This window comes from Phyllobates terribilis, unplaced genomic scaffold, assembly GCF_046119375.1.
Source record: "Phyllobates terribilis strain yellow unplaced genomic scaffold, ASM4611937v1 Scaffold_3__8_contigs__length_932513732, whole genome shotgun sequence".
NCBI classification, from domain to species: domain Eukaryota; kingdom Metazoa; phylum Chordata; class Amphibia; order Anura; family Dendrobatidae; genus Phyllobates; species Phyllobates terribilis.
In genome coordinates, this window is record NW_027362763.1 from 289,610,309 (window position 1) to 289,635,015 (window position 24,707).

At 41.3% G+C, this 24,707-nt stretch overlaps 1 protein-coding gene across 1 annotated transcript in view; it reads left to right on the forward strand.

The window, feature by feature from the left end:
* Positions 1-24,707, forward strand: part of SKIL (SKI like proto-oncogene) — a 46,711-nt gene that overhangs the window by 11,759 nt on the left and 10,245 nt on the right. The window contains exons 3-6 of the mRNA XM_073674878.1: positions 6,387-6,481; positions 13,985-14,229; positions 18,962-19,116; positions 24,167-24,391. Of these exons, the coding sequence (XP_073530979.1) occupies positions 6,387-6,481; positions 13,985-14,229; positions 18,962-19,116; positions 24,167-24,391 (720 nt within the window). The remainder of the gene's footprint in view (positions 1-6,386; positions 6,482-13,984; positions 14,230-18,961; positions 19,117-24,166; positions 24,392-24,707) is intronic.

Genomic DNA, 24,707 nt, shown 5'->3' on the forward strand with positions numbered 1-24,707 from the left:
TTCATACCCAGGTGGCTGTACATCATCATTACGTGTACTTATAGCGCGTTTATTGACCATTATTACTATACTTGAAGGTTATGTGTGAAAAACCAGAATGCTCTTCAGAGGATGAATATTTAATATTTGATAAGCCTCATGCTGTGGGGGAAGAGTATAGTGAAAGTAAGCTGGATACTACATCGCATTTGGTTATTATTGGCTTTCTTCACTTATGTATTACAATCCTGTACTGCCGTGTGTATATAATATATATATTTTCAAAGCAAATTCTACAGCCGGATTGGACTTTTCTCTATACTCTCCTGTTCATTTCTGCTCAATGTGACAGCTCCAAGCAGCCTTCCCTCCAGCAACACATTTGGGTCCTAAGCGTTGCCTCCATTATGTCACCATCACCCATTGTGAATGAGAGCAAAGATTGGTTGCTATGTGATATTCTCTTACTAAGGGATGTACAACTCCTTGAAGGTCTCTAGATATCCTCTGTCGACCGGCGTGCACACTCACCTCTGCTGTAATGAACATTTCCTCTGAGAGACTGAGACCACCAGCAAACCACAGACTAAATATGAAAGCTGTAAGAGCAGAAGTAATCGGTGGTACAGTATCTGGCGCGATCTGAGTCATCATTAGGACTTGCGCACCAGATCTTTCCTTTCTCCGCTTTATGCAATGTTAAATGGTTTTTAAACGTTATATGAAGAGCATCGGAGGGATGTGAGCAACTATATACAATTTCTGGGAACGAAGCATATAGATGGGGATGTGCCTTGAAGCCAAAAGGCTGTTAGTGATTTTTATTGTTGCAGCTGCTGTTATAGATGTGGCTGTATACACAATGCTTTATCTCGGCTCCCTTTTAAGCCAGCTCTTCTGTAGCTACTCCGTACTGTGAGATGTTAGCAGCCAGTGCATTAGAGAGTGTGGGCAGTATGGGTGCAGTTTACACGCTACTTTATCGCTTGTAGAATATCTGATTTTATTGCTGTTCTATGAAGATGGCAGTATGCCTTCCTTGGGATAGAAGTTGGCTAAAAAGTTTGTCACTGACAAAACAAAATATGCCTCATACCTTACATTTCAGTGTGGCTTTCTGCTAAAATGATGGTTGCTTTCCCTTAAAGGGGTTGTTGACTACTAAACCACCCCTCCTTACGCGCACAAGTGCCCCAGATAGAAGGGCTAAGACTCGACATGCAGACTGGCACCATTCCTGCAACGTCGGCGCTGTGCCTCCTGGAAGTGATCAGATCAGTTGTAGCCTTTCAGTACTCAGAGCGTGAAGGCTGCAGCGGTCACATGAAATAATGTAATGTGACCGCCGGGGGACTCAGCGCCGACATTGCAGGAACATTGCGAGTCTGGAAGGTGAGTAAATGGTGTGTGGTGTTTTTTTATTTTTTTTATTTTATATGAGGGCACTTTACCAGTTAAGAGGTTGTCCAGTGCTGGACTATCCCTTTTTCAATAGGTGTGACAAGTTGTCTGACAGCCACTTATCTTACTTTCCCATATAAAACTAACATTGTTTATTCCAATTGGAGGTCTTCAAGTTTTACAGGATAAGAAAACAATTAGCTATATGGGGAAAGTGGCAGTATCAAACCCATAAAAAGCATTACTCACCTGATACATCCCTCCCATTGCTCCAGCGTTCTCTGCTGGTCTAATGGCCCCATACGCATTAGATAAGTCAGTGAACCCCGCCAATTTCAGCAGGTGACAGATTATATTGGGGGATGGTTATGTCTGTCAGCGGCTTTTTCTGCTTTTCCCAATAAAGCACCTGCACCCTTGGCCAAGCTGAATGTTCTTGTGTATGGAGTTGGGAGCGATGGCATGCTCACTTACCTCTGACCACTTCAGTCTAACGTTGACCTCCGCAGTCTGCTTGTATGCAGCTGTCATGTGGGTAGATTGGCACCTCTCTGCTGCGGCACAGTGAACACAGGCGGGGAGGGGGTGGCACTGGATTCATCAGGTGAGCAAATGGGTCTTATTCCATCTCTTAAATCCGCTTTAAAAAAAAAAAGAGTTGGGGGGAATAAAATAGTTTTAGATAGATATATCCTCCTCCTACTCATCCTGTGCAAACTCACCTTGGAAAAAACTGAAGCCATTATTTTTTCACCAATCCCACCTCCACCATACCTATCCATAAGGACCTTGCTCTGATTGCAATACCTGGCCAGGTCTCATATGAGGCAGTCAGCTCGTGTTAGGAGATCAGTGGTCGAGTCAGGTATTGTTATATGAGCCGGTCTGTGTTTCATGGATGTGTGAAACCAGTTTGGCTGTGACCAGCTTTGCATTGTCCCCTGTTTGCAAATATGTCAGTGTATGTTCTCATCTCCTGCCTAGAGTATTGCTTTTCATTCTCTGTGGCCTCCCAAATAACACTCTTGCACCCCTCCCCAAAAAATCATTTCTGCGGCTTGATTAATCCACTTTCCCCCTCTACAAATCTCTTCATTGTCCACAGAACTTAGTTCATATCTCCGTCCTCACAAACGTCCATCTTGGGTCTTGTCTGCGCTTCACACAACTCTCTTGTGCATAACTCTTGAAATTGCAACCAGTTAGGATTTGAGGGGGAAGATAGTGACTATCTCTTCACCAAAGCCCAGAACCTACAATAACTCTGCAGCTACTATAATATCACCTTTACTGATGTGAAAGGGATGAACTCTCGGAAGACATTCTAGTAGTAGACTACCCATTTTATTGGATTTCCACTTGAAGACGGTTGGGTAGACACATTGCGGACCGGCTTCATTCACAAAACAAGTCCTTGCACAGAGGAGTATGAGAGGTGGAAAACTGGCCATCGAACACCTACTGGTCATCATAGAGTACTTTTTACTGAGTGTATAGCAAATAGCTGACATTTCTACAAAAAAAAATATTTATATACACAGCTGAACTTGTTTTCTATAGAAAATAACCCACACAGAATATCTTGCACTATTATTCATTATATAAATTAATTTACAGAAAACCTAACAAACCTTTATTTCAGTAATTGAGGCTCTCTAAAGCGCACCGTCCCGGCATCAATGGCTGATGTAGAAATGCTTCCAGTGTAGAGCTATTGACTATTGTAATAATGCACACAAAATATGGTATTTGTAGGAGCAATGCTCGAAAATTCCTAACCCTCTTGGGTTTAATAGCCATTATGCTCTCCATGAGATTTCTTACATGTTTTATTCATTGTTTGAACTCGGCAGATAGAATCAGGTATGAAGTGTCCTCGGTAATATTCAGCCCTGCGCTCTCCTAATGATACAGACTAGACTCCCCCCTAAGCGGTTGCTGTCATTTGCATTGATATTTAAGCTCTATTATTATGTTAGATTTTAGCTTTGATTCAGAAATTAAATCTACCTATCATTTGGGCATATTATGCCCATAGACTACATAGACTTTTTATTCTGCAGTGTACTTTATCAGACCAATGGGCTAACACTCCTCCATATTGCAGCCTGATCTCCCGGAGCTTTGCTTCAGTTTTCACTCTAGGTTTCTGGTCAAACCTGTTATGTTGTGGGGGTGATTTTTCGTAGATAGTTTTGCCCGTTCCAAATAGGTTTCAGATTCACTTGGATTTGTTGCAAAATCTGAGTACAGAAGCCATAAGTTTCAGAAAGAGGAATTCCCATTTTATGAAGGGGGACATATTACTTCCTGATTAGTGGCAGACGAATTTCAGGGAACCCCACCCGTCCTGAGAATCAAGGTGCCACTTTTTTTCTCTACATAGCGTGGCTTTACTTGCATTCTTCACCGGACTGAAGCTATGCTGCTGCTGCTTTATTCTCAGTCTGAGCGGTTCCAGACGTTGGACCTCCACCAATCGTAAAGTGATGGCATATACTAGGCATGCCTTTTATTTGATGGCAAGACCCCTTTAGTAAATGGTTTGCAAGGAGATTCACGTATGAAAGGTTAGTCTTTGTGTCTTTGCCCAATATGTCAGAAACTTGCATTGCCTGTGAGCGTGTTTCCCTGCACCATCTTTTATATATTAAGATGATAGCGTTATGCCTCGTCAGAAGTCCACTTTAGGGTACAGTCACATGGAGCAGATTTGTTTCAGAAAATTTTGCAACAGAAAATCAGGTGAAATAGGTCAATTGTAGATATTTTTACAACCTGTCTGCTGCATACGAATGCCCCCTTAGCGCAGGGACACAATGTCTCATTATGACAGCGCATGTAATGATTGCCTATGGTGTTGCGTTGCAACCTACTACAACACAATCGCAAAGCTTTCCAAATGTGTTGGATTTTCTGATGCTGGTCGCATTTCGCATGCAACTATCTTGCCATAGACTTCAATTCAAGGTGTATGCAAGTTGTTGGTTATTTGGCTGTTTTATCTCTTGCAAAATTGCAGCTCTAAAATAGTCGCCAAGCAAGTTGCACAGATGTTCTTGGTCGGGCGACTTGTCTGAGAAATGCAGAGAGTGCAGAAGGTTCACAATTTATGTAATAAATGTACAATTTATGTAATAAACGCAGCCTCATTATTTATATCATAGTGTGGGCACCCTCAAAGTTTTTCCCAAAACTCCATTGTCCAAATAGAAGAAACACTTGCACTGCTGGTATCCCATAAGGGTGATGTTCACCAGAAGATGCACCTCTTGGGCATACTGCTCGTAGCAGAAGTGATGCTCACTGAAGGCCGTAGTGCAGGTGTAAAGACGAAAACCAGGGCACTCATGACTGCTAACGTGGCTCCATTTACTAATGGTGGCCACTGTTCCTCCACGATCCTCTGTTCCTTCATTGATAAATTGAGTGAAGCTTAGCATTTGGTGAGTGCCGCCCTGATTTTCATCTTTAGGCCACATTCATTACGTTCAATATTTGGTCAATATTTGTAAGCCGAAATCAGTGCGTGAAAAATGCAGAAGTGGTGACGTGTTTCTACTATACTTTTCTTCTGATTGTATCATTCTTGGTATTGGCTTGCAAATACTGAATGTGAATGTGGCCATATACCTGCACTACTGATCAAAGCTCTATTTTGCTGGTCTTGTGGTCACCTGCTTGCTATCATTAGGCTGAAGGAGCAGGACGTAGGACCTGTCTGCCGTGCCCTTATAGAGGACCATTGTGCTTGATCTGAGCAGCTGCAGACCCAGACGCACCTGTGAAAGGTCACTATGTCTTGGAGATGAAAGCAGTGTCACATTGATTTATTTTCAAGGCTTTTTCTCTTGTATACAATAATGAATTGAGTTTCCCCTTAGCTAAACGTGGCAAAAGCATGGACAACACTGCATAAATATTTGCTGCAGACCATGGCCATGTTGTGCACAGCACTGCATTGTGGTTTATCACACAAATAACTATGCAGATGTGAACAGAGCCCAGACCTGAATACAGAAAATAAAAATTGTTATCCATAATGTTTTTAAGTCAGTCCAAAAATATTGACTTATGACAAGTCTGATTTAACAGAGTGTATAAGTTCGATCAGTTGAGGTACGGTAACCGGACGGTTGTCCAGTTGTGGTTATTTAATTCAGCGAATTAGTGATTGGTGGAAGAAGTTGTAACTGTAAAGTAATGCAAATTTGTTTAAAGTGGCTTATTGCTATATGGGCCAATTTTGTTTTAGTATCTCCTTCCCAGGACAAGCAATTATTTTTTTAGTTTTGTGGGGGGGGGTTTTCTCTTTTTTTTCCCCCTCAAGCGATGGAGATATAATCTTATATTTTGAGCCATTGCCACTGCGGTACAATGTTTTGTCTTTTTTTAGATGCACAAGTTGTAGTTTGCAATGTGCTGGAAAACTGCAAATAAAAATTGAGCAACTGTGGTGCAATGGTAAAAAAGCATAAACCAAAACTATCCTCCTCCATTTTTTTTTTTTTTTTTTAACTGTTTCATTGTGCAGTACAAGTGACCTGGCAATTAGATTTTTTAGGTTAGTATGATTTCAGTGATGCCCAAATTGTACAAAGTTAAACACTGTACAAGTAATGGGAAATAAAAATGCAAAAACGTGTTTGTTTTTTTTAAACCCACTTTCTGATATCTGTGACTTCTTTTTTTTATTAGTTTTCTGTCAATGATGTGAGTGATCACTTTTTCTATATACTGAAACAATACAGTATTGCAGTATGTAGTCAAAATGTCATTCTCTTATGGGGCTGCTGTCCTGCAAAGTGAGCACGGCAAGGTAGCACCCAGAACAGATTAACATGCGGCACATGACAGCCACTTACCCCCACCTCTTACAAAAAGTATGACCAGTGTATATAATCATGTGACTTAATCGTGTGAGTCTCGGTAAAACCTCGTGAGTTGACTTGTCTGTTGTGTAGTAGCTGAACATAGACTTATTGTTTCCTGTGTCTTTTTCTTAGACTGAACATATCCAGACCTTGGAATTGCCTTCTTGGTACCCAGTCATCAAGCAGGAAGATGATGGCACCAGCCGACCACATTTGCTGCATCCAAGGTAAAGTAAAGGCTGAATAAACAAAAGCAATGAAATAATGATCATAAGTTTCTGACCATCAGAGGGGCATAGTAAAGATCAGGGCCGCAGTATTCCAGCTCACCTGCTCTCAGCTCATTACCTTTTATCCTGCAGCTACGATTCTTGCCTGGACGGCCCATGGTGATATCACACTTGGGAGTCCCACATCAGCACGGCTGCCGCTCAGTCCTGGGAGATTCTGCCCTTCAGCTTTCTCTGTCTAATATTCCTCCTCAGATACAAATAATGTCTCTGATTTTATGTCCAGCAAAGGTGGCTCTTTTTTTTTTTTTTTAGGCCGCTATTCTACACCTGCACATTATATTACGGAAATTACAGGGGGTCTTGCTGTGAGGGTGAGGGCAGTCTTCATGGCAGTCTAAAAGTAATATTGAATAGTTAAATCCAAGAAATGTATATTTGTGATGCCTCAGTAGTTCCACCTTTTGAAAACCCTTAAGCATACCCTTAAGCATTAAGCGGAATAGCATAATAGTAATTTCCAAAAATAATTTTGATTTTCAAAACTCTCTTCCTTGACCAGATGTAATATCTGCTTATTTGTAGGGTTTTCACAGTAGCTGTTTTGTCTGCAGACCTCTTACAGAAGGCAGACCGCTCCTAATATAGTGTGTCTGCAGGACAATGGGCAGAGACCTTCTATGTAGTCCTCCTTGTGTAATATTAGATTGCCCTGGCATACTGACTTTGGGGAAGATTTACTAATCCTGTGCAATATTTACCCTGCAAAGTTCTCTTGGTTGGCTTACTTTTTTATAGTAAATTCTGGTGAAATTTGGTATGTTATATCTCTTGAAACTGAGCCGCATCTTTCCCCGTGAAGCAATGGCCCTTTTTGAGCAATTTGTAAACACTATTTTAAACTCCTAATCGGTCTAAAATCAGCATGCACAACCCTTTTTTGGCTGGAGGGCTAAATTGACATATTGTACCACTCCCAAGGGCCACTATATAGCTTAAAGCAGTATTTTTAATCTAAGAAAGTACGTCCCTTGATTATCTCCTATGTTCCAGGACTCCCACCCATCAAACCTATGGAGTCTGCACCCATTAGGGAAAAGTGCCCCCATTCTTACTGCAGTCAGCAGTCTAGTGAGAAGGTGACCATACATGTGGCCCTCTATATTGTAGACTGTTGTGTTACCAACATATCACAGTTCCCATAGACTATACTAATGAGGCCAACGTGGGTTACTCAATACCCCATTTTACTGATACATGAAACCAAAGATGGTTACGCTGTGCAAAACTAGTAATTATACATGTTCCTGAGTAAGAGCCATTCCTCTTAACATGAAACTGCATGTGAGCATACATCATTTCTTTATCCAGATGGTTGGGGGCCGCACAGATTGGCATCTCTGGCCGCAGATTCTGCACGCTTGGTCAAAAAACTAGATGGGACAATTGGCCCTAAGGTCAATGTGCACTGACAGTAGTAAATGTGCCCCATTATGTGTTCTGGTTGTCCAGCAGACACCTTGGTCTTTGGTTCTCGGTAATGCCGTACAGGCGCCTCCAGCCCTGTGGCTTTTCTGCAAAATAACTTGAAGGGGTTACACAACATTAATTTAAAATAGTAAGGTATGTGACAAATGTCTGTACTTCATTAATACGTTGACATAACACCTTTCGTTTTGTAACTGCTGTGCTTGCTCTCGGTTAATCTCTCCTCTTTCTACAATATTTAGATCAAGCATTAAAATTCATTAGGGAACTAAGCCGAACCCTGTCAAAGCTGATAGATGGAGAAGCTGCTATTCCATCACTGTCTCCAGCGCCATCTCATGCATATCGTATTCAATTAAACCAATAAAGATTCAGAGCCGTATTCAGTCTTGCGTGTTTGTAAAATGACATAGAATTCACAGGCTTAAAGGGGTTTTTCACTTTTATGCTTATATTTTATTATATGTTCTAGACGTGACTTTGTGGCAGTTACTAATGTATAACTAATATAGGTTCTTCTTCCGCACTTCATATTACAGCTTTCCTCATGGACCGGACTGTTCTTCTCTACAACATGGTGGCTTGTGGAGGAGTATGTGACTAGATCTCCCATCAGCCTCCTCCAATAGAAAAGCAGCTTTCCCATGTGAGGGGGGTTTTACAATTGGAGGAGACGGGTGAACATGTGTGGTCACATGCTCCTCCACCAGCAGCCATTTTATGGCAATGCAGTCTGTGAGGAAAGCTGTATTCTTTGCAGAACCTCCAGTGAAAATCATAATTTTAGGAATTGTTTCATGGCTCCCAAAGATATCCATCTCGCATTGAGATATGACTGAGTAGTTGTATCTCACAGGACATTACCCTATGCCGTGCCGAGGGATTTTTATTAATGTAATGAAGTGGATGTGGGATTTTAGACAAGGCCACCAATTCTTGAGTAACAATGTAGTCTCATTTTGATGCATGTGTTCCTCTTACTAAAGTGGCTTGACCTTAAATCAGTGATGTGTTGGTTCAAAGATTTCTTTGGACAGAATTATTTTGGCTCCAAAGTGGTTCACGTTCTATAGAAGAATCATGGCCCCTTTGATTTATGAATCAATACAGTTTCAAGCTTGTGATCTGCCATCAGTATGTCACGGATGTATCAGAGGCGGCTGGTGGAAGCCATCTGTCTACCAGAGTATGGTCACGAATGCCACTTATTACACATGTAGGTTTTCCATCTTGTGTCTCTACCTCCTACTTGCACTTTGTTTTTTTTATTGTTTTGCACTTCCTTTCACTATATTTTCTATTGTTCTTTAACATTTTTTTTACTTTTGCGCTTTCGCGCTTTTCTTTTTTTCAATAGCTTTCTTTCTTTTTCTTTTCCATTGTTTCACCTTCTTTTCCCTTTTTCATTTGCTCTTGTTTTTTGGCTTTGTTTTGCCGCTGCCTGCTCCCTATTGCTCTTTCTTTTTTATATAAGATTATTTACATAGTTTGCAGTCTTCACAATCAATGAATTGATAGTTGAAAAAATGCTGTTTAGTACGAGCTGTAAAATCAGGTGGAAAATTGCTATTTTGTTACAGTGAGACGGATTATAATCCTAGATACAAGAAGGAAGAAATGTTGGCAAATTGCCTTAAATCTCAGGCCTGCATCGTCCTGCCCCGCCTGTATGGGTTAATTTTCCACGCTGGCTACCTGCAGTGAGACAAATGCATTGTATAAATATTAATGGATTAAATGAAGTCTGAATTGAATTACATTTTGAAAGGCCGTGAATGCCGATGATTGAACAGATATTCTTCATCTATAGTAAAGCGAAAACAAAGATGTTATTTCATTGATGTTCTTGTGAACACACTGGGAATAGTCATGACAATTGTGCGCAATAGTTCCACTAAAAAAGGTTGTTCAGTTCGTTGGGAGAAATGGTTTTACTTATTACACTCAACTTTCTAATCTCAGTGGTGTAATTCTTCCGGTGTTCAGGGTCTGTGCTTGCTGTTAGTGGGTATAAATATTTGTTTGCAGTTGAGGTTTTGTTACAGTGGATTAGTTCAGGCAATCTTTTGAGGTTAAAAAAACAAAACTGCGGTAGCATAAATATTTTTACTTGTTGGGCTTTATTTTTCATTGTAACAAGCAAGCGGGTGGGACAAGAGTGGCATTTTTTTTTGCAGAGGAGTTGTCACCAGGTGAAAAATGGACCGTGTTTTTTTCTTATTTTATTACTGCTGATTCTGAGTATTTTTCTTGTTAAAGAAAAATATATGGGAGTTTTTTTCTTTTAGTTTGCCCACTATGCTAGTTTTTACAAGGGCCAATGCTCACAAGGTAATTATGCCAAGCAACCTAAATGTAAGTTCCCACAGAATCCTGTGAGCAACATTTATACAAACTATAAACATTAGCATTTCAGTGCACTAAATAATAATAAAAAAAAAGTAACTTAAAACGTACTTAGAAACACATGGCTTTTAATAAAAAATAAATAAATGAATAAAATTGGACTAAACTTAAAAACAGGGCTGTGGAGTTGGTAAGCCAAACCTCCAACTCCTCAATTTCCCTGACTTCCGACTCCACAGCACTGCCTCACTACTGAGCGTGTACATAATGTGCAGCACTGCCTCACTACTGAGCGTGTACATAAAGTGCAGCACTGCCTCACTACTGAGCATGTACATAAAGTGCAGCCCTGCCTCACTACTGAGCGTGTACATAAAGTGCAGCACTACCTCACTACTGAGCGTGTACATAAAGTGCAGCACTGCCTCACTACTGAGCGTGTACATAAAGTGCAGCACTGCCTCACTACTGAGCATGTACATAAAGTGCAGCACGGCCTCACTACTGAGCGTGTATATAAAGTGCAGCACTGCCTCACTACTGAGCGTGTATATAAAGTGCAGCACTGCCTCACTACTGAGCGTGTACATAATGTGCAGCACTGCCTCACTACTGAGCGTGTACATAAAGTGCAGCACTGCCTCACTACTGAGCGTGTACATAAAGTGCAGCCCTGCCTCACTACTGAGCGTGTACATAATGTGCAGCACTGCCTCACTACTGAGCGTGTACATAATGTGCAGCACGGCCTCACTACTGAGCGTGTATATAAAGTGCAGCACTGCCTCACTACTGAGCGTGTATATAAAGTGCAGCACTGCCTCACTACTGAGCGTGTACATAATGTGCAGCACTGCCTCACTACTGAGCGTGTACATAAAGTGCAGCACTGCCTCACTACTGAGCGTGTACATAAAGTGCAGCCCTGCCTCACTACTGAGCGTGTACATAATGTGCAGCCCTGCCTCACTACTGAGCGTGTACATAAAGTGCAGCACTGCCTCACTACTGAGCGTGTACATAAAGTGCAGCACTGCCTCACTACTGAGCGTGTACATAATGTGCAGCACTGCCTCACTACTGAGCATGTACATAATGTGCAGCACTGCCTCACTACTGAGCATGTACATAATGTGCAGCACTGCCTCACTACTGAGCATGTACATAATGTGCAGCACTGCCTCACTACTGAGCGTGTATATAAAGTGCAGCCCTGCCTCACTACTGAGCGTGTATATAAAGTGCAGCCCTACCTCACTACTGAGCGTGTATATAAAGTGCAGCCCTGCCTCACTACTGAGCGTGTATATAAAGTGCAGCCCTACCTCACTACTGAGCGTGTATATAAAGTGCAGCCCTGCCTCACTACTGAGCGTGTATATAAAGTGCAGCCCTGCCTCACTACTGAGCTTTTATATAAAGTGCAGCCCTACCTCACTACTGAGTGTGTATATAAAGTGCAGCACTGCCTCACTACTGAGCGTGTACATAAAGTGCAGCACTGCCTCACTACTGAGCGTGTACATAAAGTGCAGCACTGCCTCACTACTGAGCGTGTACATAAAGTGCAGCACTGCCTCACTACTGAGCGTGTACATAAAGTGCAGCACTGCCTCACTACTGAGCGTGTACATAAAGTGCAGCACGGCCTCACTACTGAGCGTGTACATAAAGTGCAGCACGGCCTCACTACTGAGCGTGTACATAAAGTGCAGCACGGCCTCACTACTGAGCGTGTACATAAAGTGCAGCACGGCCTCACTACTGAGCGTGTACATAAAGTGCAGCACGGCCTCACTACTGAGCGTGTACATAAAGTGCAGCACTGCCTCACTACTGAGCGTGTACATAAAGTGCAGCACTGCCTCACTACTGAGCGTGTACATAAAGTGCAGCACGGCCTCACTACTGAGCGTGTACATAAAGTGCAGCACGGCCTCACTACTGAGCGTGTACATAAAGTGCAGCACTGCCTCACTACTGAGCGTGTACATAAAGTGCAGCACAGATTCATCTCAACTAAAAGCTGAGACCCTTAGATCAGGAACAGAACAGACATTTATAGGACATTTCATAACTTTCCCAAATTATTATGAAAACATTTACAGCATATATTGCATTGTATTGCTGTACCCAATCTATTATAGATTTTCAGAGTCGGTCCATTTTATACCGACTCAGACTCCACCAAAATGGACACCAACTCTGACTCAGACTCCACATCCCTGCTAAAAAAAAAAATGCCTATATCTCAGGAATAGATTAAAATTAACTAGCGCTGGACCCAGGCGTAAAATAAATATGAGATGGAGTGAAAGGTATAAAATAAAATTCTTTATTGATAAAATTGATTAAAACCCGATTGTAAAATAAAGTAAAACGGGAGTAATTTATATTACGTATAGGGTTTAGTAGTAGTTGTAAAAGGCTGGTGGTCCTCTGTGGATCTTCTCAAAGCGGATCCACCCTTCAGGCAGACCTACCAGCGCCACTGTTTTCCTATTTTCATATCTCAGGAATAGAATAGTGTATTTTAAAAAATGAAAAAAGTAACATTCAGGGGAGCAGTGGGATTAAAATAAGGCCAAAAACTGGCCACTTTTGATATGTTGACAGATTCTCTTCAAAAGGACCGGTCACCTGGTCAAAAGTGGTACATTTTTACTCTAATTTTAGTTCTGCTGCTCCCCTGAGTTTTACTTTTTTTTCTAGTTTGAAACCCACCATACTAGTCATGACATGGTCATTTTGATTTTGTGCTAATTTCTTTGGTCTTAAGCAAGGGAGCATGGCCAACAAGATAATAATGCTGAGCAGTAGTGTTGAGTGAGTAGGTTTCATTAACCCTTTCTGCGAGCACGCTCTGTTCGACAGGCAATCGCTGCATGTGTCACAGCTGTCTAACAGCCGTGACACTTGCAGCCCGGGCGACAGTAAAAGGAATGCCGAGCACGCAAAAATACTCAGCGAGCACTGATGAAACCTACTCACTCAACACTACTGATCAGCCTAAAGATATTCCCCCAGAGAATGCTGCAAGCAACACACCTCAGTAAAGGCGATAAAAATTAGCATTTCAGTGCACTAAACACTGGGTCACTTTTGACCTAGTGAAAGGTCATCTTTAAGCCCATTTCTATTCATTGATAGCAAGCAGAGATCTTAAATGGATTTTTTCAGCAGGTTTTTGCTAATTAATCTGAGAGCAGCATCATACAGAGTAAGAGAGCCTGATTCCATGATGTATCACTTATTAGGCTGTTACAGTTTCAATACAATCAGTGTTTTGTGAGCAGGTGATTGTCACAGCCTGGCTAGGCCTGTAAGGCAAATCTGTGTAACCCGCCCCCACCACTGATTGGCTGCTTTCTGACAGTGTTCACAGGAGGCTGCCAATCAGAGATGTGGGCGGGGTTATACACAGCTCTGCAGTCATAGCACTGCTACATCTACAGCAGAGAAAGCAGGGATTATATCAACACTGCACCAAGAAGTCCAGTAAGTGACACATCCCTGGAATCAGGCTCTCTTGCCCTATATCATGCTACTCTCAGATAACATCGCAAAAAACCTGATGACCTATTCCCTTAAAATATAAATTGTATTTCCAATGTGTATATATCAGATTTTTCTTTTAATTATTTATTTTTCCTTTTATTTTTTCAGCTACTATCTCTATATGTACGATAAAGTTGTGGCGCCAAACGTGTCCCTTTCTGCTGCTGTATCGCAATGTAAGGACTCCAAACCCATAAGAAGAGAAGCAGAGACTAAGAAGCAGTCAGTCGTGCAGTCTGAAAACCTTGCCCAGAGCACAAAGCATAAATCTGCTACCTCATACCCTGACCTCTCCATGGAGGAACAGGAGAGCGTAGATCTGAAAACAGATAGAGAGTCCGGTAATAGACAACGTAAGTAACGCATGTGAACAGCAGAAGCCATGATCCTCCAAGGAATATTGCAAGATGCCCTGATTAACAGCTTAGTTTTCTGTTGATACCTGGAATTATCTTCCTGATTGTTTTGCTGTCCCTGAGGATGAGACATAATGTGATAAGACATGGAAACTGCCGTTCAGCTGTACTGAAGACACGATAGCAGGGAGATGTTGAATGATGTTCATCAGTCAGTACATAATACACTGAAAATGATTTACTATATTGAAATACATCCTCTTTTTGCTGAAAGGGCTTTTTTGCACAATGAAGCACATAAGTAATCTGCCACACTTAAGAAAATATTGCCAAATAAAATGACTTTCACAGCAAACACCATATCTCGGAACACATTCTGCTCTCTTATGAATACATACTACCAGCTCCGACTTATCCTCTGCATAGATATAAAGCCATTAGGGGGAGTTGAAAGTAGACCTGTCATCAGCCCATGCTGCTCTATGGAAAGGCGGCATTGTATGGGGTCAGAGCTCTGAGAAGACCTGTCTGAATGGAGAGGAGGTCAAGCTGCGTACGTCTGCTCCATTCATTCTAAATGAGACTGTCGGAGATGTCCAAGCACTGTACTTGCCCATCACTGGTAGTCCCACAGAAAATGAATGGAGCTTGGGGTGCATACTCTTCCTCCTTTCCATTCAGACAGGGTTTCTCAGAGCTCTGTTCTCGAGAACTTTTGGGGGTCCAGGCGGTCTGACTTCCAGCGATCAGGAAGATGGATAGAGGATAACTTCCGAACTTGGCACAAACACTTTAAAGGGATTGTCCACTACTGGGCAACTCCAGCTTAATCAATTCAGGATGCTACTTTAAAATAAAGCCGTGTATTCTTGCCTCCTGCGGCAGAGCTGTTCCATCCACTCGTCATCTGCGGCTGCTCCTCAATATTCCGTTAGAGCAGACGTCCACTGTGATGAAATGGTAAAGGCTGCAGCTGTCGAGCGGCTGCCTGTTGGTCACGTCACTTTTCCGGAACAGCAGCACCGACATCACTGGAACGCACTGAAGTGAGCGTTAAGTGTACACTCTTTTTATTTCAGTTAGGGTCCTAAATTGTTTACGCTGGGATTGTCCTGTAGTGGACGATTTTTATAGTGTATACTGTGTTATTAATGCAATTAATAAGCAAAGCTTATGCAATAAGCTCCCCCTAGTGGTGGCTGCAGACAGTCAGAATTTAAGAACCTGCAGGGAGATTTGTCTCATACACTTCTTACATGTCTGGCACATAACTCTATACTTTTGCAGACATATTATGCATGTAGTTAGCAGCGCGTCATCAGAAAAACATCCGATGATGTGCTCTTCCAGTCACCTGACCACTGCAGCCAATCAGAGGCTTCAGCGGTCCTGTGATATCTAGACAGCACACTGGTTCTGGAGCTGGTGCTGATCATCAAAGTGGCCTGCATTGGATCCACTAGCTTGAGAGGGAGGTTATTATGCCTCCATTTAGTATTTTATAACTGTCCATACCAGTTAAAAAAAATAAACATCAGAACTCCTTCATGCTCTATAAGCTTTCATCCCTTCCCCTGCACATTTTGACTTCTACTCCATAAATAGTATTCGGTGGGATTAGTCTGTTCCTGAGGTGTTTAGTTTTAATGTATCAGATCCTTTGTGTTACCCCTCTAAAGTTTACACTAGCTGACAGCAAGAAGCCATCTACACCTTTGCCATGTAGACAGGCTGACCGCAGTTCCGATGCTCATATAGACTGTCATTGATTTCTGCAGCATATATCCTGTTTACACAGGATGATGTGCTGCTGAGAATGATGAATTTTTACGCCAGAATTAAAATCCTTTCACCCGTCAAACAAGCCTTTTCTCATTCCTTGGGTGATCCGTAGCCTATTTACACCTTCCGATTATCGGTAACAAGCATTCCTGTGAACACATTTTCCTGATAATTGTCTGGTGTAAACTCGTACTAAAGGAACGGAATCCAGTTGATTTGAAGAGAAGGAGATCACAGGGTAATGGAAGCCAAACACATGAAGTTTAGTCGTGTTTGTCTTAGTAGTTTGCAGAGATTATTTGAGTTGGCTGCATCGGGGAGCTCTATTTATAGGCTTGCCTTGTGAATCTCATGACACTGCTCACATTATCTCTGCCTGTTATATACTCTGCTAAGGTGAAGGATAAGCCACATGAATCGTATTCTTTGCTGCTTTACACTTCTCTTTATGGACAGAGGCATATAGCTGAAAAAGATTTATTAAACAATCACAGGCTATAAAAGATGCAGAGATCCTAATGTTCCCACCGTTCTCCCTTTACTGCCTTCCCGATATCTCTGTGCCAGGCAGGCCACCATTTAATCTTTGTTCACAAAATCAATACACATTTTTATTTAGTGCTCTTTTCCCAAACCAAAGTATCATATTTTTTGGACTATACAAAAAATAACCATACAAATACAGAAGTCTTGTATGGCAATCAGTATGTTAAGTGCAAAGTATTGCTGCTGCCGGGGGCTATGGAGCAGGAGATGGAAATGAGGAGGTAGAGGAGAATCTGTCTGGCAATGTCCTTTACAGTACCACTTGCAATAAGACTTCTTACATAAAAAAACCTTCAATCCATACAGTTGTCCATTGCATTGTCCAGATGTACATCTAACTGCTGTCCTCATGGTCATCAGTAAAGCTGTGATGACCTTACTGGAAAGAATCAGAGCTGAAAATTCTGACCAGTTTTATGTTCTAGAATTAATTAGGATGCACTTATAGGAGTCTTTTTTCATTTTTGCGATAAATCATAAAATGGTTTTATTTTCTGATGTTTTTTTTCTATTTTATTTCTTGTACTTGATTATTGGGACACCCACAAAATTAAATGTTTTTTTTATTTAATTTTATGTTTTGTACCAACACAAATTAGCAAGTATTTGTGAAGTGTAAAGGAAATGATACATGTTTTTCTAAATATTTTAAAAATCTAAATCTGAAAATTGTGACGTGCATGTGTAGTCAGCCCCCTTGAGTCAGTACTTTGTAGGACCACCTTTCGCTGCGATTACTCCTTCAAATCTTGTCTGTCTCTACCAGCTTTGCACATCTAGAAGCTGAAATTTTTGCCCATTCTTCTTTGCAAACTAGCTCTAACTCTAGCTCAGTGAGATTGGATGGAGAGTGTCTGAGCAGCAATTTTTAAGTCTTGCCACAGATTCTCAATAGGATTTCAGTCTGGACTGGCCATTTAAACACATGAATATGCTTTGATCTAAACCATTCCATTAGAGCTCTAGCAGTATGTTTAGGGTCGTTGTCCTGCTGGAAGGTGAACCTACGCCTCAGTCTCAAGTCGTTTCCAGCCTCTAACAGGTTTTCCTCCAGCCTTGTATTTATCTCCATCCTGCTGAAGAACATCATCTCCACAGCATGATGCTGCCACTGCCATGTTTGCACATCACCCTGAAAACACCATCCCCACTGCCAGTGTTAGTTTTCCACCACACAGTGTTTTGCTTTTAGCCCAAAAAGTTCTACTTTGGTCTCATCTGAGCAGAGCACCTTCTTCTTTCTTGCTAGCTGTATTCCCTACATTTGCTTTTTCCAAACTGCAAACTGGACTTTTTATGTTTTGCTTTTAATATACGACTAATAGTTGTCCTGTGGACAGATTCTTCCCCCTGAACTGTGGATCTCTGCGGCTCCTCCACAGTGACCATGGGCCTCTTCACTGTTTCTCTAATTAGTACTCTCCATGCTTGGAATATCAGATTAAGTGGTAGCCATGTCTTGATAGGTTTACCTTTGTGCCACGCTCCTTCCATTTTTGGATGATGGATTGAACAGTACTCCATGAGATGTTCAGAGCTTGGGCTATTTTTTTTATAACCTAGCCCTGCTTTATGCTTCTTCACAAATTTTTACTTGACCTGTCTCGTGTGTTTATTTTGATTTTCATGATGTTGTTTGATCCCTAATGTTCTAACAAAAATCTTTGAGGCCTTCAAAGAACCTCTGTAGTTATACTGAGAATAAATTACATAGGTGCACTCAATTTACTAATTATGTAAATTTTGGAGGCAATTGGACACTCAGGATTTTATTTAGGGGTATCCGACTACAGGGTGCTGAATACAAATGCATGTCCTAATTTTCAGATTTATATTTTTCAAATACGGTACTTAAACGGTGTCATTTTCTTTACACTTCACAAATACTTGCTACTTTGTGTTGATATATAATTTTAAATTCCAAAAAAATACAGTTTTTTGATGTAACGTAGAAAAGTTCACGGGGTATGAATAATTTAAGGCACTGTACATGGCTGCACCTCCTGTTGCAGCGACTGAAAGTATGTGGTACTCTTTAATGGTACACTGTGCAGACTGAGCAGACATTATGTATGCCTTATGATGAGCACTTTGTCACAAAACGTAGTGCACTGGAACGCCAGGAGATTTAAATGCGGAGTTATGTTTATTGGTATTTTCTTTGCATTTTTCCCGTTTTCAAGAAGCTTGGTGTTATAATGAACAAGATGAAGTCATTGAGTTGGCCGTTGTGTATGTGTAGAATGAGGTGTCACCAGGCCTAACCAAATCACATTTTCATGTGGCATCTTTTAGATGAACTTGTTAAGATCAGTCATGTCACATGCCCTGGTGTTTCCATAGCTGTCCTCTTTTCTCCAATTTTATTACATATATTAATCATGTATGCTTCTATCCGTAGAAGCCAGCAATGAGGAGAAAAGCAGTCCAGTCTGTAATAAAGACGATGTATGTGAGGATGACAAGGGTCACATTATGGAAGAAGTTGTGAAGACCTTCCTTAAACAGCAAGAAAAGTTAAATTACATTTTACAGAAAAAGCACCAAATCCAAATGGTAAGTACAGGACTATTGTGACTTGTGTCAAAGCTTGTAATTGCTGATGCTGTATGTCTGTACATGCATGCCTTTTTATTGATAGTTTATGGTTTCATGTCCAATAACAGCTGATAATACATTGAATGCCAACATACTGTCCTGAAAATATATTGTCTCCATGTGCAAATCATAAAAATATGCTTCTACAAGATGAAGATTGTTGAATCGTGATATGCAAAGCTGAGATGCATAAAAAAAACCTGCATTACACGTCACTGTCACATTTATACAATGTAAGGGCATAATTAGAGTAAGATGCAATAGGGCCGTGCGTTTATTTCTGTGCGTCAAGCTATTCAGTAATCTTCATGTCGGAAAATCTTTTTGTATGGGTGAATTCAGGCATCTGTGTATCAGTCAGAGTACGGACTGTTGTGCTGCACGGACCGTCCCCGAGTCTCCGAACCCAAACTCAACAGCCCCATATATGTCTGAGGCTGTCAAGCTTGGGTTATGAAGACCTTAACCATACCCAGCCTGTGCTTAAACCATGATTCACAGATGTCTGAATGAGGACTTATCTGCTAATCTTCTTACATTTCAATTAAAAATAACCACACCTCTGACGTATTGCTGACTCTACAGTAAAGTTCTGTGAATGGAGAGATGTCTTGTTCATCCTCATGCAGAGGCGGGCATACTATAGGGGCAGCTGCAAAGGGGCCCAAGTGGTAAGGGAGCCCACTTCCATTTCCGAAGCAAACAGCTTCTATCAGACACATTATTAGACTGCAAAGGGCCCATAAACTGTTCTTGCCCAAGGGCCTTTTTTGTCTGTGTTTGCCCGTGTTGTCATGTATGTTTACGCCAAGTATGCTGCTTCCATACATGCCAGAGGCATAGATAACATACAGTTGTGCAACCTATGCCAAAAAATGTTTTCTGTTGGCATATATCATGGCCATATTAGTACCCATTCCTTTTCTCTTGCTTTGTTGCTTTTATTAATACAAGAGATACTTCAAAAAACAATGTTTTTTGTAAGTTAAGGGAACAAGTCAGAAAATAACTTTGTTAAACATTTTTACAATCCTGAAACTTGGCAGTTTTCTTTCTGGCCACTGGACCACATAATAGCCTGTGGAAACATAGAACGTGTATGTGTGTGATATGTAGATGATAGATATGAAACACCAGGTCATAAAATGAGAAGATCCACAGAACTTCATATTTGACACACAAAAAGAAGGGGTTTATATGCCTGACCATGTAGGTACCTGGGTGAATAAACACCTTTTTTTTTTTTGCATCATATTTGGAGTGCTTCAGATTTTCTCTATTGTGGGTTTTGATGTCTTCTGGACCTGAACTTAGCATGGCTTTGCCCCCTAACATTATATTGTTAAAAAAGAGTGCTGCTATTTTATAAAGATGTAACATTGACTCGCACCTTTCACAGTGGTTGAGGGTCGCAGCTTACACCCTCCCCATCTCTGTGACCTCTATGCAGATCAGAGTACACCTAGACAGCTCTCCTGCAGCCAATGACCATGTCCAGTCTGTTTCTTCTGAATATCTTAGAATGCTGTTAATAACAGCGCCTCTGGGTAGATGGCTACCCTGATGAGCATGACCCGAAAATAAACACAGAATAGAAAAAATGTCTTTTGGTTTTACTTAGTCAAGCAATATAGGTGATAAATTTCCCTTTGAAGGGCTTGTATGAGTTTAATTAAGAAACACTAAAGATACATAATGCATAAAATGAATAAAAAACCAAAAAGGTATTTTCTCCCTTAATCTCGCTTTTTCCTTTGCACCTATTTTGTCTTATATTGTAATTCAACTAAGAAATAAATATACTATATACAGTTGTGCTCAAAAGTTTACATACCCCGGCAGAATTTTTCCTTTCTTGGCCTTGTTTCAGAGAATATGAATGATGACAAAAAAACTTTTTCTCCACTCATGGTTATCAGTTGGGTGAAGCCATTTATTGTCAAACTACTGTGTTTTCTCTTTCTAAATCTTAATGACAACCAAAAACATCCAACTGACCCTGATCAAAAGTTCACATACCCTGGTGATTTTGGCTTCATAACATGCACAGAATTTGACCCAAATGGGTTTGAATGGCTAATAAAGGTAACATCCTCACCTGTTACCTGTTTTCTTGTAATCAGTGTGTGTGCATAAAAGTTGAGTGAGTTTCTGGGATCCAGACAGGCTCTTGCATCTTTCATCCAGCCACTGACATTTCTGGATTATGAGTCATGGGGAAAGCAAAAGAATTGTCAACGGATCTACGGGAAAAGGTAGTTGAACTGTATAACACAGAAAAGGGATACAAAAAGATATCCAAGGAATTGATAATGCCAGTCAGCAGCATTCAAACTGTGATTAACAAATGGAAAATCGGGCTCTGTAAAAACCAAACCACGGTCAGGTAGACCAGCAAAAAATTTTGACCACAACTGCCAGGAAAATTGTTCGGTATGCAAAGAAAAACCCACAAATAACACCAGCTGAAATTCAGGACTCTTTGAAAACTAGCGGTGTGGCTGTTTCAAGTTGCACAATAAGGAGACACTTGAAGAAAAATGGGCTGCATGGTCGAGTCGCCAAAAGAAAGCCATTACTGCGCAAATGCCACAAAGTATCTCGCCTAAAACACGCCAAACAGCACAGACAAGCCTCAAAACTTCTGGAACAAGGTAATTTGGAGAGATGAGACCAAAATTGAACTTTTTGGCCACAAACATAAACGTTACATTTGGAGAGAGGTCAACAAGACCTATGATGAAAGGAACACCATTCCTACAGTAAAGCACGGAGGTGGATTGCTGATGTTTTGGGGATGTGTGAGCTACAAAGGCATAGGAAACTTGGTAAAAGTTGAAGGAAAGATGAATGCAGCATGTTAGCAGCAAATACTGGAGGCAAATTTGCACTCATCAGCCCGGAAGCTGCTCATGGGTCGTACTTGGATGTTCCAACATGACAACAATCCAAAACACAAGGCCAAGTGGACCTATCATTGGCTACAGCAGAACAAAGTGAAGGTTCTGGAGTGGCCATCTCAGTCTCCTGACCTCAATATCATTGAGCCACTCTGGGGAGATCTCAAGCGCGCAGTTCATGCTAGACAGCCCAGGAATTTACAGGAACTGGAGGCTTTTTGCCAAGAAGAATGGGCAGCTTTACCATCTGAGAAAATAAAGAACCTCATCCACAACTACCACAAAAGACTTCAAGCTGTCATTGATGTTAAAGGGGGCAATGCATGATATTAAGAACTGGGGTATGTGAACTTTTGATCAGGGTCATTTGGATGTTTTTGGTTGTCATTAAGATTTAAAAAGCGAAAACACAGTAGTTTGACAATAAATGGCCTCACACAACCAATAACCATGAGTGGAGAAAACGTTTTTTTGTTAAACAGATCAGCAGGAGATTAACCCTGAGTTCTCTGCAGGATTTTTCTTAGACTGTTTGTTTTAGGTAAAGCATGAAATCATGCAAACTGCCAATAGTGAGCAATGTATATACTAGTCCACATTGTGCTTGTATACTTAGTGTTCCTATAAGGCTGTGTGCCCACTATGCATTTTTTAAGCATTTCCGCAGCGGTAATTCCGCTGCAGAAACGCTTAAACGCTTGGTAGAAGGTCTGCCATGTTCCCCAATGATAATCCGCATGTGCTGTGCACATGCTGCGGAAATTTCCGCTGCGGATTATCATTGCGGAAAAATCCGCAGCACTACCAATTATTTTGCGTAAACGCGGCGTTTTCGCCGCCATTGACTTGCATTGGACCGCATGGAATCCGCATCACTGCATCTGCAGATGTGGAATCCATGCGTTTCAATGTGCGGATGGTAGCCGGGTCTGGAGAAGAGGAGACTCCTCCGGACCCGGGTACCATAGAACCTGTGAAAAAATAAATATTATACTTACCTTCTGATGGCCCCCGGTGTCCATAGCGATGCGTCTCGGCTCGTCGGCTACTCGCGATGGTCTGAAAAGGACCTGCCATGACGTCATTTAGTCATAAGATGGGTCAGGCGGCCGCTGACGTCTACAGGTCCTTTAGTGTACTGCGATCTGCCGGCAAGCCAGGACGCATCGAATAAAGATACCGGGGGCCATCGGAAGGTAAGCATATATTTATTATTTTTATTTTTTACCATTCTTTACGGTCACACTATATAAATCCATGCCGGTTGCATGGATTTATATAGTGTGACCAAGTTGTCAAGCACTTTCCAAGTGATGCTAAAATCGCTTGGAAAGCGCTTGTTAATCCGCATGCGGAAATGCATGTGAAGAACGCTTCACATTCGCATGTCCCTGGCAGGGAGATGCCGAAATGTTCAGGAAAAATCCGGAGCATTTCTGCATCGTGGGCACATAGCCTAACAGTCAAGCTTTACAGGTACATGTCAGCATAATGCTGAGTTATGGCAAAAGTCAAGGCCACCTCCAAGCTCATGAATGCAGCGCACTTGTAGACGAGCTTTGTCTTTTAGTTCAGCGACATTTTCTTTTTACTTCTGAGTTGTGAACAGCTAGACATATTTGTCTAATATTTGCCCCCTCCAGAATAGCGAATGTTCCTATTGTACAGTTTATTTATTCAGGTAATCTACTTAAAAATGTGAAACTTTGTGAATTCATTGCTTATGGTAGCTTGTATTGATCCTGAGTTACAGCTGGTATCATAGTATGGACCTGCATTCACCATTAAATCAGAAATTTTAAAGTATTTCCTGTTGGTTCAATGTCTTTGTAGGACTTGTTTTGGGAATGGTAGTAATTACACAAGCACTGGTCAGTAATCAGATGTCGGGAAAACTGTCCCACTGTTGGCTGTTTTCATCAACAAGATATGAATGTAGCTGTGATATGATACAGTACATATAGCCTATATTCACTAAATCTGTCTTTTTGCTGAAATAATTCTATAGTCAATAGCGGAGAAGGCTTTCAAACATAATTGTCCACTTTTAATGGAAGACTGCAGCTTGCGTTGATCTTCAGTCTTATATGAAGATTTTTCTCTGATAGGAAGTTGAGATGCTGAGTAGCTCGAAAGCTATGAAAGAACTGACAGTGGAGCAGCAGAACTTGCAGAAAGAGTTTGAATGTTTGCAGACAGAGCACATGCAGAAGATGGAAGAGTTGTATGACGAGCAGCGAGACCTAGAGGAGAAGCTCAAACAAGTTAAAAAGCAGAAATGTTCCTGTGATTCTAATGCAGAGCGGGACAAGGAGACACAGTATGCAAACCAGGTGAGCAGACATCCCATAGACTTTCATTTGGCGGTTGGTAGTTGTAAGATTGAGATAATACTTGTTGGCTTGTGTGTGGGGTATTGCAGCCCAGCTCTCTTCACTTCAATGACGCAGAGCTGAAATACCACATTTTCTGGTAAAAAGCAGACAAGTTTTATCTAACCCTGCAAATTGTCTCTTCAGAGATAAAGAGGACTTGAACTCTTAGTGCCACCTTTTGGAAGTAGCATTGCTACAAGTCAATATCGACCATTTATGAGCCTTGCAATATGACTTAGGATAAAAGCCAAACCAGAATCCCAATTTGCATGCC